The sequence below is a fragment of the Mercenaria mercenaria genome, chromosome 4 (genome assembly GCF_021730395.1).
Source record: "Mercenaria mercenaria strain notata chromosome 4, MADL_Memer_1, whole genome shotgun sequence".
Classification (NCBI taxonomy): domain Eukaryota; kingdom Metazoa; phylum Mollusca; class Bivalvia; order Venerida; family Veneridae; genus Mercenaria; species Mercenaria mercenaria.
In genome coordinates, this window is record NC_069364.1 from 8,780,622 (window position 1) to 8,797,620 (window position 16,999).

General features: G+C 36.0%; 1 protein-coding gene across 1 annotated transcript in view; it reads right to left on the minus strand.

Moving 5' to 3' along the window:
• LOC123550956 (E3 ubiquitin-protein ligase rnf213-alpha-like) overlaps window positions 1-16,999 on the minus strand; it is a 181,201-nt gene that overhangs the window by 56,921 nt on the left and 107,281 nt on the right. Inside the window, exons 54-55 of the mRNA XM_053540037.1 lie at window positions 990-1,187; window positions 217-356 (exon numbers count right to left, since the gene is read on the minus strand). Of these exons, the coding sequence (XP_053396012.1) occupies window positions 217-356; window positions 990-1,187 (338 nt within the window). The remainder of the gene's footprint in view (window positions 1-216; window positions 357-989; window positions 1,188-16,999) is intronic.

Genomic DNA, 16,999 nt, shown 5'->3' on the forward strand with positions numbered 1-16,999 from the left:
TAAAAGTCTCTTGCGTAAATTACCGAAATGTTGTGTATGATATTTAGACACTTGAAGATGGAAATGTTTTGGACAAAATAGAAGAAAAGAATCTATGGCAGATATGATGTTGATAACTAGATTTACATTACTAACCGCAATAGTCGTTGGTATTATTGTTATAATGTGTAAATTTAAAACATTTCAATTAATTTCGGTAAATAAAGAATTTGACACCTGATTTTATTACTAAATTGCTGTTCTGTATCAAAAGAAGATAATGTATCAATCAGAAGTATTTTCTTTGGATCTATCCCACTAGCTCTGCTGATATCCGGTATCTGAATAGTTGTCATCAACTTGGAATGTGTAGTGATCTGAAAATATAGAGGCGCTAACAATTTTCCATCTTTAATGACACAAATTTCTCTGCTTTGCATATTACTGTTTGTCATTTTGACTTCACCACACATTGCTGAAAATATTATATTATATATTAAGTTGTAAACGATTCTGATATTACTTGTTCAGCGTAAACTAATTAACAATTGTAATGAATTGTAATGCAAACACATGGAGCTGACGTTGCCTTCAAAGCAGAGTAGCCAAGGCCGCAGACTAATAGCCTAGCCCACACTTATGCGGGTTCGAGGTATCGCCTGTGACTGTAGACTTCTGTATGTGATAAAGTCATTCAGCTGGCTTACGGAAGACAGTTTTACCCAAATACCAGTTCATGCCTGAAGGGCATCTTGGAGAAGTTGCCATATAAGCCAAATTGTTTCATGGTGACTCGAAACCAAACGGAAAAACAAAAGCATATCAATATATCTTGCTCCAAATAGTTGATAATGGATGGACGATTGTAGTTCTTGCAGAGTTCATACTGTACAAAATTAGTTGACTGTCTGAACGATATACTACCGTAAAACTTATTGACGTCTTTAATGTGCTGGCATTAATTGAGTTCAGTTTAACCGTAAAAAAATTGTGAGCATCTGCTGGAGCACCTGTGATAAAATCTCTTTATTCCTATTGTGGTGGATCATGTAGGAAAGATACTCCAAAATACTATTGTGTGGCTGTTCATCAAGATATTTCTGTCTCAACCATTCTTGTTCAGGTATCGGGAGGCTGCTTCTTTCCAATCGTACAAGAGCATCAGGCGTTGCACACCACAACAGTAAACACTTTGCCTCTTTAAGTATCTGTAAATAATTTAAGTATGCTTTCTAAACTTGACTAAGAGAAAAATAAAACATAACCATATCTTTAAATGTCTATCAAAAATATTTCATAATACAACTTCATATCTGATCTCAGCGCAAACACAGTCAGCCCTTAAGATGGATGTTACACGACATTGTCCTCCTCTTTAAGCCTTTGGACATTGTCGTATGGAGAAAACTGCAATCCAGTACTTGTATGGAATCCAGGAATACTGGAAGGATATTTGGTTACTGTGATCCACCTGACATACGGTTGTAAATGGAGTTCTTCTCATAGCAGGCAAGAGCTGTAGGTTAAAGCACATATGAGATCCATGTCAAAGACGGTGGCTGTGTAACTTTTGATTACACTGTGGCAATTAACCTAATGACCCAAACAAGAGAAACCCAAAGGGCCTGTGTCACTCACCTGGCCTAGTGTTTACCGCCAAGTGGCTACGAAACGATTTGCGTAGAAAATTAATTTGAACGGTTTCGGTAGAGGGTAACTAAAGAAACGAAACGATTTGACATAGAACAATAATTTGAACGGTTTAGGTAGAGGGTACCTAAAGGGACGAAACGATTTGTGAAATCATTTTGAAATATAGTTAGCAGCAAGTGTTGCTGACAAGAAAATTATCAAAATGCCCATTTAATGTACCAAGGGAAAAGTGGCTATGTATTCTGAAACTGATACATTTAAGGAATTTAAATCGTTCACCACAGAAAGGTTTGTGTGATTGTTTTCAAATCTGAGCCACTTGCTGTCTGAAGAATTATTATTATCGTATAAGGTTTAGCAGTCCCTATATGCAGCCAAACAAAGCAGGTTGTAGAAATCTGAAACAATGTCATCCTATAAACACATATGCAAAGTTTTAGCTTCCATTAAATAGTTTTAAAGGAGGAAACGTGAATGAAAGATGACAACAAACGCCAGATGACACTGCGAAAAAAGAGTCAATATACGGGAGTGTACGGTCCCGTATATTTCGAAAATACGGGAGTATACGGGATGTATATTACAAATATACGGACCTAATATACGATCCCGTATTCGGAACATCTAGTATACGGGAAGTCCGTATATTTGTCATGCATATACGGGATCCCGTATACGCCGAATATACATAAATGTATATTTCCCGTATATATGCAATATACGAACTTTAAATATAAATCCCTAGAAATGGTGTTTATTCGTGTCCTGCTTTAACATAAGTTTCATTTTCATGTATTCGAAGGGTCTTGAGACTTTTTTCCCGTATACTTTCCGTATTTTAGAATATACGGAACACGTATACGAGCCTGTATATTCCAAATATACGTAGTATACGGATCCCGTATTTTTGTCATATACGGACTGTGATTGCATCTAATATACGGGACATATACGGACTTGTATTTTCTAATATACGGGCTTCGGATTTTTTCCGTATACGCATGATATACTAAGTATACGGATCCCGTACTTTTGTCATATACGGGGCATATACGAAACTGTGCTTTTTGATATACGGGCTACGGACTTTTCCCGTATATGCATGGTATACGCAATATACGGATCCCGTACTTGTGTCATATACGGGGAATATACGAAACTGTATTTTTTACTATACGGGCTACAGACTAGTCCCGTATATGCATGGTATACGCAATATACGGATCCCGTACTTGTGTCATATACGGAATGTATTTGCATCTGATATACGGGGATATACGAACCTGTAGCTTTTGATATACGGGCCAGGTTTTCCCCCATTTATGCAAGATATGCAGAGTATACAGATTCCATATTTGTCTCACATTTAGACTGAATTTGGTTTTCGTATTCGGGGAATTCACGGACCAGTATTTCTAAAATAAACATTTACCAGACTTTTCCCGTATATGCACTATGTGTAGTATACAAATCCCGTATTTTTCTTTTATGTGAACTGATTTCGTATATAGGCACACACTGAAAGATGACAAAATGAATGTCAGTCATACCTACAGCAGAATACGGTATGTTAGAAAAAAGCAAGACAAAGACAGGGAATGAGAAAAAATTCATATTGTTATTAATTGGAGACAAGTCAGATTAAATTAACATTTTATTCAACTTAAATACTTTTTAAATCAGTTTTTCAAACGATTATGAATCATTTTCATTTCTTGTCCAAATGAAATAAGCAGAATTAAAATATGAGTAATCAATAACATCAAGCATTTCTTAATATGAGCCGCGCCATGAGAAAACCAACATAGTGGGTTTGCGACCAGCATGGATCCATTCGCGCAGTCTGATCAGGATCCATGCTGTTCGCTAAAAGTTACTGTAATTGCAATTGACTTTGAAAGCAAACAGCATGGTCTGAATCCATGCTGGTCGCAAACCCACTATGTTGGTTATCTCATGGCACGGCTCAATTATGTTCATTTCTAATTGAAAAACTAGCAATTCGCACTACTGTCTGTACATGTTTTCGTTATTCCCATGAATGTTGATTACCGCTATAGGCGTTTCGATTTGCCGTCTATAAGAAGAGCAGTACACCCCTTCTAATGTCTGAAGATGTATTCAAAACGAGCGCTTTAAAAAGACGCATGTTGGTTCTGTGCTGGAACACGATATGTAAGCAGGTTACAAATGATGAACCCCATGGAAATATTCAGTTTTCTGATCTCAATAAGTACAAGCTTTTATCTGTTGTTGCGAATGTCACTGAGAACGAATGGCTCATCCGGGCTGTCTGTCTGCATCTGTTGATCAAACTAGTAGAATCTTCACACATAAGTATATTCTCTATCGTGAAAATAAATAGTCATCCCGTTTTCTGGTTCCAGTAAACAACTCTTGTGTCAACCTGGAATAAAAAAAAATGCACGCATTAAAAGTTATAAAAATGGACTCTTGCAATTCATAGATACTGATAATTATATCTATTAAATGATGTGAAAATTATGACGAATAAAATGACATGTGGGCAGGGATGACGACATCATTAAAGTGTCAGAACGCACCATACTCATTTCGTCGCGAAAAGAAATTAGATATCATTAAATGTGCCTGTTGATATTTAATACAAGTTATCTACGGTGTTTTATTTGCATTTTATGGTTATATTACGTTAAAATCTATCTCCCAAATTATATTTAATATAAAATGCATGGTGTTCATAGTGCCGTCACAGGTTGTCCGGCCAATCCTCACCTCATTTTGATGGATTGTCTTCAAACTGACATACAGTAAAAACATAAGTACGGGAGAGACTTTTTTCAAGAGAGATTTTACCTGTCACAAAACTTCAAAAGCACATAAAGTGCGGTAATGGGATCTAAATAACACCTCCCCATTTTATTCCTACCAAAATGTCAAAACTACAGCCACGGTATAATTTAAACCAACGCTAGCGTTAACGTAAACTATGCTAAATTAGTGTTGCTCAACCTGACCGCCATTACGCAATCCTCCGTGTTAGAACTTATTCAAAATGCACAATAAATCTTTTGTACAGTTTTGATAAAATATATCAGAGTGACATAACAGTCGCGTTGTTAAGCTTTTTTAAATTTAATTTTTCAAACATCTCTTTAAACTTTGTGACTGAACAAGTTCTGAACGATATATTTGCCTCTAAACGTTTTAATATTTGGTTAAACAATCTGAAGAGTTTCCAGAATTTCCAATTTCGCGGTCAGTATAATATTCTTAGACAAGTAAAATATTCATCATAAACGTCTCATCTCTTTATGTTCAAATAAATGTAATGCATCTCGGTTTTTAATTCAGCAATCCTGTATTAAAGTATCAAAATAGAAAACTTACTGTAAATCTGGATTTAAAATTATCCAAATCTCATAGATTAACCTAACTAAAATATAATAAATGAGCCGTGCCATGAGAAAACCAACATAGTGGGTTTGCGACCAGCATGGATCCAGACCAGCCAGCGCATCCGCGCAGTCTGGTCAGGATCCATGCTGTTCGCTTTTAAATCCTATTGGAATTGGAGAAACTGTTAGCGACCAGCATGGATCCTGACCAGACTGCGCAGATGCGCAGGCTGGTCTTGATCCATGCTGGTCGCAAAGCCACTAAGTTGATTTTCTCATGGCGCAGCTCAAATAATATCAGAGTATCAATATAATTTACATTATTTCATATTAGAGTTGCCGAATATTCGATAATAATTATGTAACAGTGTATACATGTCTAATCTGTGGTAAAATGAAAGAAATAGTACTTGTTTGATTGAATGTTTGAAGATCGAACTTACAGACATACTCGATTTCATTCCTAACAAATGGTTTTGCACAAGCGCATGTCTATTCGTGCACGTGAACAGGCCTGGCTAGAGTAACATAAAAACGGTAGACATGCAAAGATAGACCTTCCCGCGAGATGTTTTTTTTTTTTTTTTTTTTTTTTTTTTCGAAATATATAGACCCTAGGCAAACCGGCTTTAATATTCCTTAATCAATATTCCTTAAATGCACAGGATATACTTTACGATAAAATTCTACAAATTCGGTTCGATTAAAAAGCAGAATTATCAGTTCATCAAGGATACCTTTTAAGCTGAAGTTGTCACATTATGAAACTTATAATAGGAATTTTCGTTTCTATATAGGCTATAATTTTAAAATGTCATATATAGAAAAAAGATGATCGCGCCGGGAATCGAACCCTGACCGCAGCGGCAATAAAGAAGTTTTCCGCTGTCGTTACCAGCAATGAAGGGTTTAGTGTTTAATGCGCGTTAAATATACAAATTTTGTCGTAAAATTTAGTCAAAACATCTAATTCTCATGTGTTTCCGCAACACTATAGTCTGTCTGTATACGTAGCATATACACAATTAATTTCCATATATCTTAAAAAAATATAATGCCGTGCCATGAGAAAACCAACATAGTGGGTTTGCGACCAGCATGGATCGAGACCAGCCTGCGCATCAGGATCCGTGCGGTTCACTTTCAAAGCCTATTGGAATTAGAGAAACTGTTAGCAAACAGCATGGATCCTGAGCAGACTGCGCGGATGCGCAGATTGGTCTCGATCCATGCTAGTCGAAAACCCACACTATGTTGGTTTTCTCATGGCACGGCTCAATTATATATTTTTGTTCTTGTCGAACGATCTGGAGGCCAGTGCCTTTTTTAAGTATTCGTTTAAAAATTGCGTTATTTCTTAAATTTATTTTAGCCCAAAGATTGCATATAGTTACATTAAAAATAAAATAATTTAATTGATTCAGGTATTTAATCACCCTTTAAATTTCATTGTGTATTAATTACAATATTGCCTGGGGATAAGAAATATCCGGTCAGTGTTGTTTCAAGCTGGGTCATAAAAATATGTTAACCCACTTACTACAAGTGATAGGTACTTTTTATGGTTTTATGCTTTTTGCATTGTAATATACATATCACTTTCCTTCTTCTGTCTTTATATCGTCTTTTTTCTTTCTCTCGGGGATTTAGCTTTCATGATTTTTGCACTCATGTCAGAAATCTTATACAGACGGAGGAATCAGTACAAACTATTACCCAGCCTTAGAATTAACAGTAATAAGATATCGTAATGGACATGTTAACAGAGTTGCATATACTGAGTGAATATCGAACAGCAAAGATCATGGCCCAAATTTCAAGAAAACATTTAAGGTATCATTATTTTTACTGGGGTAGGGGAAGCGCAGTGGTAAATAGATCGAATTCTTAAATGGTGACCCCCCCCCCCCCCCCCGACCCCCTCCATTTTTCTCCTTTTTTATTTTTGGAATCGATAGTGAATGAAATCATGTACGCTTTTTCAAAATTGTTAAAAAAACAATTGGGCAGTTTCAATAAATACAGGCGCCTTTACGCAAAATTTTGGGTGAAACTCGACGTGCAAAAGATCTATAGTATGTATGCATTTTTAGGTCACTATAAAATTCTTAAAACTTTCAGATTAATAATCAAATTCTACATAATATGAATTTTTATTATTACCTACCTTTTTATGCCCCCGAAGGGAGGCATATAGTTTTTGAACCGTCTGTCCGTCTGTCAGTCTGTCCGCAATTTTCGTGTCCGGTCCATATCTTTGTCATCGATGGATGGATTTTCAAATAACTTGGCATGAATGTGTACCACAGTAAGACGACGTGTCGCGCGCAAGACCCAGGTCCGTAGCTCAAAGGTCAAGGTCACACTTAGACGTTAAAGGTCATTTTTCATGATAGTGCATTCGTGTCCGGTCCATATCTTTGTCATCGATGGATGGATTTTCAAATAACTTGGCATGAATGTGTACCACAGTAAGACGACGTGTCGCGCGCAAGACCCAGGTCCATAGCTCAAAGGTCAAGGTCACACTTAGACGTTAAAGGTCATTTTTCATGATAGTGCATTCGTGTCCGGTCCATATCTTTGTCATCCATGGATGGATTTTCAAATAAATTGGCATGAATGTGTACCACAGTAAGACGACATGTCACGCGGAAGACCCAGATCCGTAGCTCAAAGGTCAAGGTCACACTTAGACATTAAAGGTCATTTTTCATGATAGTGCATTCGTGTCCGGTCCATATCTTTGTCTGCCCCTTGCCGGCGGGGGGATAGAAAATGCTAGCTGTATCTCCATGCAGAGGGGTACGACTCCCCCGAAAATGGAGCCACCTGTTTGCCGTGGGTGGCGGCCCGTAAGCCGGAGAGGAGGGTCCTGGATGTTGAGGTGCCCCATGGCATCCCGGGGAGATGATGCGTACTTGTTTGCATGTGCGCATCTTCTTCCCGGGATGTGGGTGCCAATACACATCTTTGGCCTCTAATTCGGTGTAACGTTCTGGGGGTTTGAAAGGGCCCGATACGATCAATCGGTAGTCATGCCAAGCCAGGAAACTCACCTTTACGTTTACTTTTTTTCTATTGTTATTTAAAACCTGCTTTCTTTATGTGAAAATTTTTTTTTATTTTCCCCCAACCCCCCCTTTTTGGGAACAAAATACGTTCAACAAACCTGTCTTTACTCTGCGTTTTTGTCCCTTTTTTTCCCTGCGCTAAAATCTTCATATTACTTTCACACAAATGGAATTTAAAAAAAATTTATTTTCATTGTACTTAAATTTTCCTTGTTTCCTAGAAAGCGGTGGCTTGGGGCCCAATGGGTTTGGGGTAGAGTAACAACCCCTTAAAATTCCCGTTTGCTTTTCTGCATTAAACCCTGGTGAATGAAAAAAATTTAAAAATTTACCGGGCCGAGAAATATCACCTACAGTACCCCTAACATGTATGGGCGGGATTTTCCGCTCTTTTTTCATGTTCCCGGTTGGACTCCGCGGCGGGGGGGGGCTGCGAGTGACAAATTTTAAAAAACTTTTTAATTTAGGGGAAAACCCAAAATAAAAAAGGGCCCCGATCCCCGAAACAGATTCTGGGGCCCACGGAAGGGGGAAAATCCTCACCGACCATACACTTCCAACAGGCATTTCCGCGATTTTTTTGACCCAGTAAACGACAAACATTCAAAAGGGGAAAGTTTCCCATTTATAATTGAAAAAACCATCGAAGGCATTGTTGGTGTCCCAAAAATCACCCAAAAAAACTGCGAATGGTGTTTTGCTTGTTAATTTGAGAAACCCTAACTTTTCCAAAATTTATTTCCCGTAACTTCATTTTACAAGGGCCATGAAAATTGCATTGCACCCCGTACTTTGAACACCTCAAGGGGGGGCCCATTCTTTGTCCTGATTGCGGGGGTTTCGGGACGGAGATTGGGGAAAGGCCTTTCAGATCAAAGGTCCTGCTGCTAGACTAAAAAAAATCAAGCGATTAGGAAAAAAAATTCACAAAATACTTTTTTCCTTACATTTGGCATTTCCTTTCTTCCTTCATTCGAAAAATTGGGGATACCTCATCCAAAAATTTTACATCATAATATTCCTAATCCTCTTTCAATGCTATTATTGCTTTAAGTTTGGGCACAATGAAAAAAAATTTGCAAAAGGCGAAAAACACTTGCCCAAAATGCCCCCCGGATGGAAATTCTTGCCCAGGGACACTTGTAGTCGTCCATTGCGTTGGGGTGAACTGCAACAAAGCCCCATTCAGCCAAGTCGGATTGAAAGACATGGAAAATAAAAAAGGGAGGTTTTAAGTCAAATTAAACACAGGGCATTGGATTTCCAGAAGCAAGACAAATTGCAATCCCAAAATTTTAAACATCCCCCAACCCTTTGTACAAAACTTTTTTCATCAAAAACTAATTTGTCTTGCAAATAAACACATGCATTGTGCCTTTTATTCAAACAGATTCAGGGGACCCCTCAACAAAATCCAACTAAAAACTTCTGTCCCAAATGAAAAGCCAAAAAGAAACCAGCAAAACCCTTAAAGAGGCTTTCCCCAACTTCAAAAGGGCAGTAAAAAACCCAAAACACTGCCACCAGTTTTAAAAAAATGTTCCTAAGTATTCGGGTTTACGGCCGGGCCCCCCCCAAAAACGTTTCATCAAACACAAATTTAACGTGGGGTGATCAAACCCCCAAACAAAAAATTGATTTTGAAAAACTGAGGGGTTTTTGGAAAGGGATCAAATGACCCCTAAAAACCCAAAAACCGGGTTCCCTCAGATATAAACCCGGGTTTTAACGGGGAAAGATGATGACGATCCCCCCATTATCTGCCCCCCCCAGTTTAACCAGAAAAAGGGGGGGGAAAATAAAAAGGGTTTTCCCTCCCGTAAAAGGCCAACACTTTAATTTAATTTTCCGTCTTTTTAATTTTTATTTGCCTTTTGAAAATTTAAAAAGAAAAATTTTAATCAGGGGGAAAGGGCCTTTGGACTTAAAGCAAATTATAAGAAATTCCCCTTCACTTACCCAAAATATAACCCTTTCACTTAGGCCCTTTGTGAAAACTTTTTTAAAAGGGAAACGGAAAAAATTGTTTTCCCAAAAATTATTCAGTGTATAACTTCTTAAACACTAACACTGTTTGGGGGTGTCTGGTGGTAAAATCTTTTAAATTAAATTAATAATGCTTTTCCGCACGACAAATTTTTTTAAATTACAAGTATCCAATCAGTTGCAAATTTTAAGGTTAAAAAAATTACATCGACCCCTTACTTCTGTTCGTTTACATACCTCCCAAATATAAACAAATTTTTGAAGAAAATTTATGATCTTATAAAACAATTACCCCAACCATTTTTTTTATGGGAAAATTTTAAAAAGGGCATCATGAATTTTTGGGTGTTTTTTCCCGCAACATAGAAAGGGCAAATTAATTTAAACCCTTTTTTTAAAGAAATGCCCCCTTGGTTTTTTTAAATGCATCCAAAAAAGTATCTTCATCCCGCCAGGAAAATTTTTTCGCTTGATTTGCCCTTTTTTCCCAAGAAATCTTTCTTGATTTTGAATGGGAAAATAAGGATTTTGCATGGTAGTGACCCTTTTCCAATTAAATTTTTTTAAATACTTTAATCGCCCTCAGAACCCCTTAAATTTCAAATTTAAAAAAAGCTGTTGGAACCTTTGAAAAGCTTGAAAAATTTTATTTGATTTTAGAATTTTACTAATTTTTTTTGATCCCCCTTTTTGGGTTTTTGTTCTTCTGTCCATTTTTGCTGACAAGGGCCATTCCCAAAACTTCAAGAAATTTGGGGAAACATAAAAATAAGCCCTTTGGGTTTAAAGTGATTGTAAGACTGCTGTTCGAAAACGTGAGCGGCCCTTAAAAAATTCAATATCCGGGCCCACGAAAGAAAAACCCTTTCAATCAGTTTGGGGTTTGAGAGCAAAGGGGTCGGAACTATAAAACAAGCAAAGAAAAAATCAGGGGGATTCAAAGTTTTTAAAATTAATTCTAGGTCATCGGTTAAAAAAGTTGGGGAAAAGATTTGCAAAATAAGTGGGAAAAAAAAAAACTTCAAATGTTTCCCATTTTTAAAAAAAGACAAAACCATTATTGCATCTGCAAGGAGGGCATTGCCAATACATTGGTAAAAATTTTTTAAAAACTCTTCATCAAACATTTTTGATAAAAGGTTTTAAAACATAAAATCGACTAAAAAAAGCAAACCTTTAAATTTTTATTCAAAAATGATGAAGATTATAATAAATTTTTTTTCACTCACAGGGAATTTTCTTGACGCTTTAGATAAAAGTCACATACCGCAGCTGGTCCGGACCAAATTCATTATCAACTTTTAAAACATTTACCACAAAGGGAACAATTTGACCCCCTATTTTAAATTTATAATATTAAGGGAAAAATGGGATTTTTCCAGAAACCTGGAGGAAAACTTAATTTTCCAATAAACCCAAAACCCCGGGAAAAAAAAGCACTAACCCCCGTAATTATAGACCGATTTTTACTTTCCATTTTTTTATGTAAAACGCTGAAAGATGATCCCAATCTAACTTGTTTTGGGATCTTTAATCTCAAAGGGCCCAATTTTCAAACTTTCCAAAACGGTTTTCCGGGGAAGCAGGTGCACAACTGATCATCTTGTTCGACTGGAAAATTTTTTTCGGGATGCCCTTTGTTAAAAAAGAGCCCTTTTGTGTCTGTAAATTTTTGTTTGAAAAAACCCTTGGGCACTACATGGAAATAAGGTATTATGAATTATCTTAAAAGGGCTTAGGTTTTAAAAAATCGTCTTCCAACCTTTTTTATCGCAAAATTTTATCCGATCGCCCTTTTAAAGTACGTGTTGGGTTTTTCCCTTTTTGACTCTTTTGGGGCAAGAACAGGAGTTCCACAAAAGGGTTTTATTTTATCGTCACACTTTTTAGAAACAAAAAATTTAATAAATTTTTGTGAAATGTTTGTCACCAGGGGGATTGGGTTTATTATTGGGTTTAAAAGACTTTTAAAAGGTTTTCGTTTAAAAAATATCGTACGATTGAACGCCCAATTTCAGCAGTGTTTGAACCCAAAATCCCAAAATTGGGCCCCCTGGAAAAAGGGGTTTTTTTAAATTTTTTTCCCCAAACAAAAATCAGTGTGTCCACTTTTGTCAATTACGGAAACAACATTGTGACCCTTTAGCTGTTTTTTAAATGGACAAAAATTTCCCGTTTTTTGCGAAAACAAAATTTCTTGGTGTTTTTTTTTGAAAAAAAAGTTTTTTTATTTCCACACTAAAATTTCCCGAAAAACCAAAAGTTTGAAAACGTTGATCTTTTAAAAGGGAAATTTTTAAAAACGATTGGGGGCAGATCGCAAGGTTTTGTTAAGACTGTATAGAGCTTTGTTCGATCCAACCCAGTTCGGTTTTGTTGTTTTTTGGTTTTAGCCAGAAAATTTGTATTTCAGATGCTGGATACTATTAAAAATCAAGGTCTTCGTATTTCTCTTGGCGCATTTAAGAACATCGCCTGTTTTAAAGCTTGGGTTTTTTGAAGCAAAAAAACCCTCCCTTTATCCCAGAAAGTGAAAAAAAATGTCATTGCAAAAATGGGTCTGAGGGTAGCTGCCCAAAAAATCCAACCCTCTTTATAAAATCTATTTAAACCCCAAAAACCCACGATTCCCTATGACAGAAAAACCAAAAAAAATTAAACCTTTTTTGGATTTCGCATTTATTAAATTTTATAAGGGAAAAAGATTTTGAATTTCATGATGTAAAAGAAATTTTTTTCTGAATACACCCCCATTGGGTTTTAATTCTCCAACAGTTCTTTTTTATATGAAAACCCCATTGGGAAAAAAGGGGGAGACAAAAACCCCGAAATATTCAAGTCCCCCAAAAATAAAGAAATCAAAAAGGGTTTCAAAGATCATTTTTCCCTTTTTTTTTAGATGGGGTTTAAAAAAATGTTTTAAAGGGTTGGGTGTGCCGCCCTTACCATTTTTGGGATCAACAAAATTAAATTTACCCAAAAAACGCCACAATTTTTTTAGCAGAAGCAAAAACAATTGATTTGGCCCTTAATTTTTTTTTCGAATATAATGAAGAAAAGTTTAACATCTTTTCCGACTACTTTTGTAATTTCAACAATACACAACCCCTAATACAGAAAACCTTAAATTAAAAAAAATTTTTCCAGGGTTTTTTGAACTATCTTTTAAAAAATCCATTTATATTCTGTTGGGTTCCTAGTCCCTGTTTTTGGGATTTTTGGAAAGGGAAAATTTCTTTATACTGCAGGGAAAGAAATCACTTTTTTTAAATCAAACTAAATTGAAATTACCATTTATGATTTTAGGTCAAAAATCAACAAATCATTTTTAAAATAAATGGCAGTCCTCGTGGAAAAATGCTTCGGTTTAATAAACTTCGTTTAAAAAAAACCTACTTTAGGTGAATTTGGGACCAGGAAATAGATCTGTTCGGGGAAAGGGAATTGTTCTTTCTCGTTGTCGGATAAGGGCATACTCGGTTGACTCATTCGTATTTTCTGAACAATGAAGGTCAACCTGAATGTATACCATGTCAAACACCACTTACTATTAAACATATTTTAATCGACTGTATAGACTTCGATCCACAGCGCAACTCATACTACAATGTTGAATCTCTAAAAGAGCTGTACGAGCAAATTTCAGCCGACAAAATTTTGCAGTTTTTGAAAGAAATAGGTATATATCATAAAATCTGAACCTTATTTGATTATTAATCACCGCTTTTATACTTTTTAATGTTTGCATTTGATTTTTTACACTATTTATGTATTTACGCTTTTACTTCAATGGTTTTATTTATGCTTTGCAATTAACGTAATCCATTTAACATTTTCTCGGCGATATATGACCTTTTTGTGTCGATTCGCCGTAAAACCCAACTCATTCATTCATTCATTCCATATCTTTGTCATCCATGGATGGATTTTCAAATAACTTGGCATGAATGTGTACCACAGTAAGACGATGTGTCGTGCGCAAGACCCAAGTCCATAGCTTAAAGGTCAAGGTCACACTTAGACGTGTCGCGCGCAAGACCCAGGTCCGTAGGACAAAGGTCCTAAACTCTAACATCGGCCATAACTATTCATTCAAAGTGCCATCGGGGGCATGTGTCATCCTATGGAGACAGCTCTTGTTTGATATAATACTTGAAAAAAATAATACGCATCACAACCGCTTACATAGACTTACAAAGTCTGTAGAGATCAAATAATCTGTTATAGTATTAATTTCTTCATACTGACACTGATATTTTCGCAGAAAACATTTTTACTCTAGACTGAGGCAAGAGATGTTGTAATTTTTTTCAAAAGTGCCATCTAGATCTAGAAAAAAGCATTATTTTGTCAGATTACCGGTACCCATTTTCTAAATATAAAAGATTGTAATTATTAACTTCATTAATGCTGTTCCGAGATTCCAGTTTTGATCAAATGAATGAATGTGCGTGCCGCCTTATTCAGCTACCTAGCTTCTACGAAATAAACTTCTATCAGGAGTTGTTTTTGTCCTTGCAACTTTAATCTCGTTTAACCCCAATGGTATTCATCAAATGATTTTTGCACGATATTTTTTTTTTATTTCAAACACTTGCAACATCAACTTTTGGTGACTGACATCCTTGTAGACTATTGGATGAAAGAATGAATGAAATAATAGTTAAATGATGAGTTGTGAAAAAAAGATCAATCGAATGAATGAATGAATGAATGAATGAACTATTTAACGGCTATTCTGAATTTCTTTTTTATATTAAGATTACAAAATTAAACTGACCTTTTTGACGCTTCTGAATTTGTTAAAGCAATAAAACGCAACCCGTGTTTCCGATTAATTGAAATATGGTCTGGTTTGTCACAAAAAAAAAAAATCAGTTTATTAAAAATTAAAACATATTAAATCAAATAAGTACTTACTCGTGACTTCCTTTCCCTCTGAAATATGCAATATACAGATTATCGCGTGCGGTCACTTGAGCCAGATGTTATCGCCTCGGGGAATGAACGCGCGAAGCGTGTTCTCAACTGATTGGACGGAAGAAATCATGCATTAAAGATCCCACTTAATTTGCGCTAATTTGTGTTAATTGGCATTCGTCGAGTTTCTGATATTGTTAATTTGCAGGTAGAAAAATGTTAGAAATTGTCAGACTGAATTACCAGGCTTAGGGTACATGGGCTATCTATCTGATTTAGTTAATATGCATACAATTATTATCAATTAATGTTGCAGTAAAACTGTTCGGCAGAAATTATATGTACAGTTTATTTTCGTGGAGATGGGTAAATCAGTGTAAATGCTTATATCATTTGATTTAATGAAAGACACTCATTAATCTTTGTCAATAGTTTTCGAGCGTTTTCGTTAATTTTAAGCAATATTTATATTTTATACAGTTAATCAGTGCCACGACATCCACGTTACCACGTTTATCATTTCTTTAAAGTAAAGTAATGTGATGTTACCGCTACCTGTTTTATCTTTATGAATTTTAATTATTTTCTCTTAAAGTATTTATTTTCTAGTACGCTTGTGACAGGTGATGTGTCTTTTTTGTCTAGAATATTTTAAATAATCGACTTTTTTTACAACGGGTGAATATGGTAACTTTTAATAAATGGACCATAAATATCACGGTGCGTTTGACAAATAAGTGGAAAGTTTGCAAATAAAATTTAGGGGAAAAGGTATGGCCAAAACTCGAACCCACTACCCTGATATGTGCAGCTAAACGCTTTGCCGCTCAGCTACCTGCAAATGCTACAGTTTTTTTGTTGTTTTTTTTTTGGATTTAACGTCGCACCGACACAATAATAGGTTATATGGCGACTTTCCAGCTTTGATGGTGGAGGAAGACCCCAGGTGCTCCTCCGTGCATTACTCCATCACGGGCAGGCTCCTGGGTAGAACCACCGACCTTCCGCAAGCAAGCTGGATGGTTTCCTCACATGAAGAATTCAACGCCCCGAGTGAGGCTCGAATCCACATCGATGAGGAGCAAGTGATTAGAAGTCAGCGACCTTAACCACTCGGCCACGGAGGTCCCCATGCTACAGTATAATATCAACTAAGAATTATATATGTAATATTTGCAACGCTATTTATGTTTAGACATTGAAAATGAATTTACGGAAATATACGAGATATTCACATGTGAAAGGTCAATACTAAAGGACACTACATCCACGAGAAATAAAATAGTCTTGGAACAGTGAATACTACGGTGGAATAGAGGGGACATAGGAAACATTTTATTTATCACGTGCGCACGTGTTAGCACCACATTCGCACATGTTAGATACCACGTGCGAATGTGTTGATTAACACATGCGCACGTAATAACTATCTTAGCTAACACGTGATAGCTATCACATTCGCAGCTGTTACCAAAATTACCAACGAAACTTATCGAGATATCAGTCTTTTTTTTCAAAAAACAAGAAACACTTACTTCGTAAATTACAGCTAACTATAAATAACACTTCCTTATGAAAGACATTCATTTAGAAAAATTACAGATCTTTCACGCTTTTTCATTGATCAGCTAAAACGTGCGCACGTGTTAGTTATCACATGCGCACATGGTAGTATAACGTGCGAACGTGATAGCTGTCACTTGCGCACGTGATAGTTATCACCCATGCACGTGTGAATTACCACATACGCACGTGGTAGCTAACACTTGCGCACAGAAAAAATAAAATATTTTCTATGTCCTCGTTATGCCACCGTATTATGCATAGAACATCTGCAGAATTACTTCGAAACAAAAGTCAACGGATATGAAAATATTTTTTGCTTAATATTTATAATTAAGTAACAGCTGAAAGTGAACATTGAACAAAAAGGTATAAAATACATATTTTATAGCGCTTTGAATTATATTAAACTGAATGACTTCGTTTAATTATGTGTTTTCTTTATTA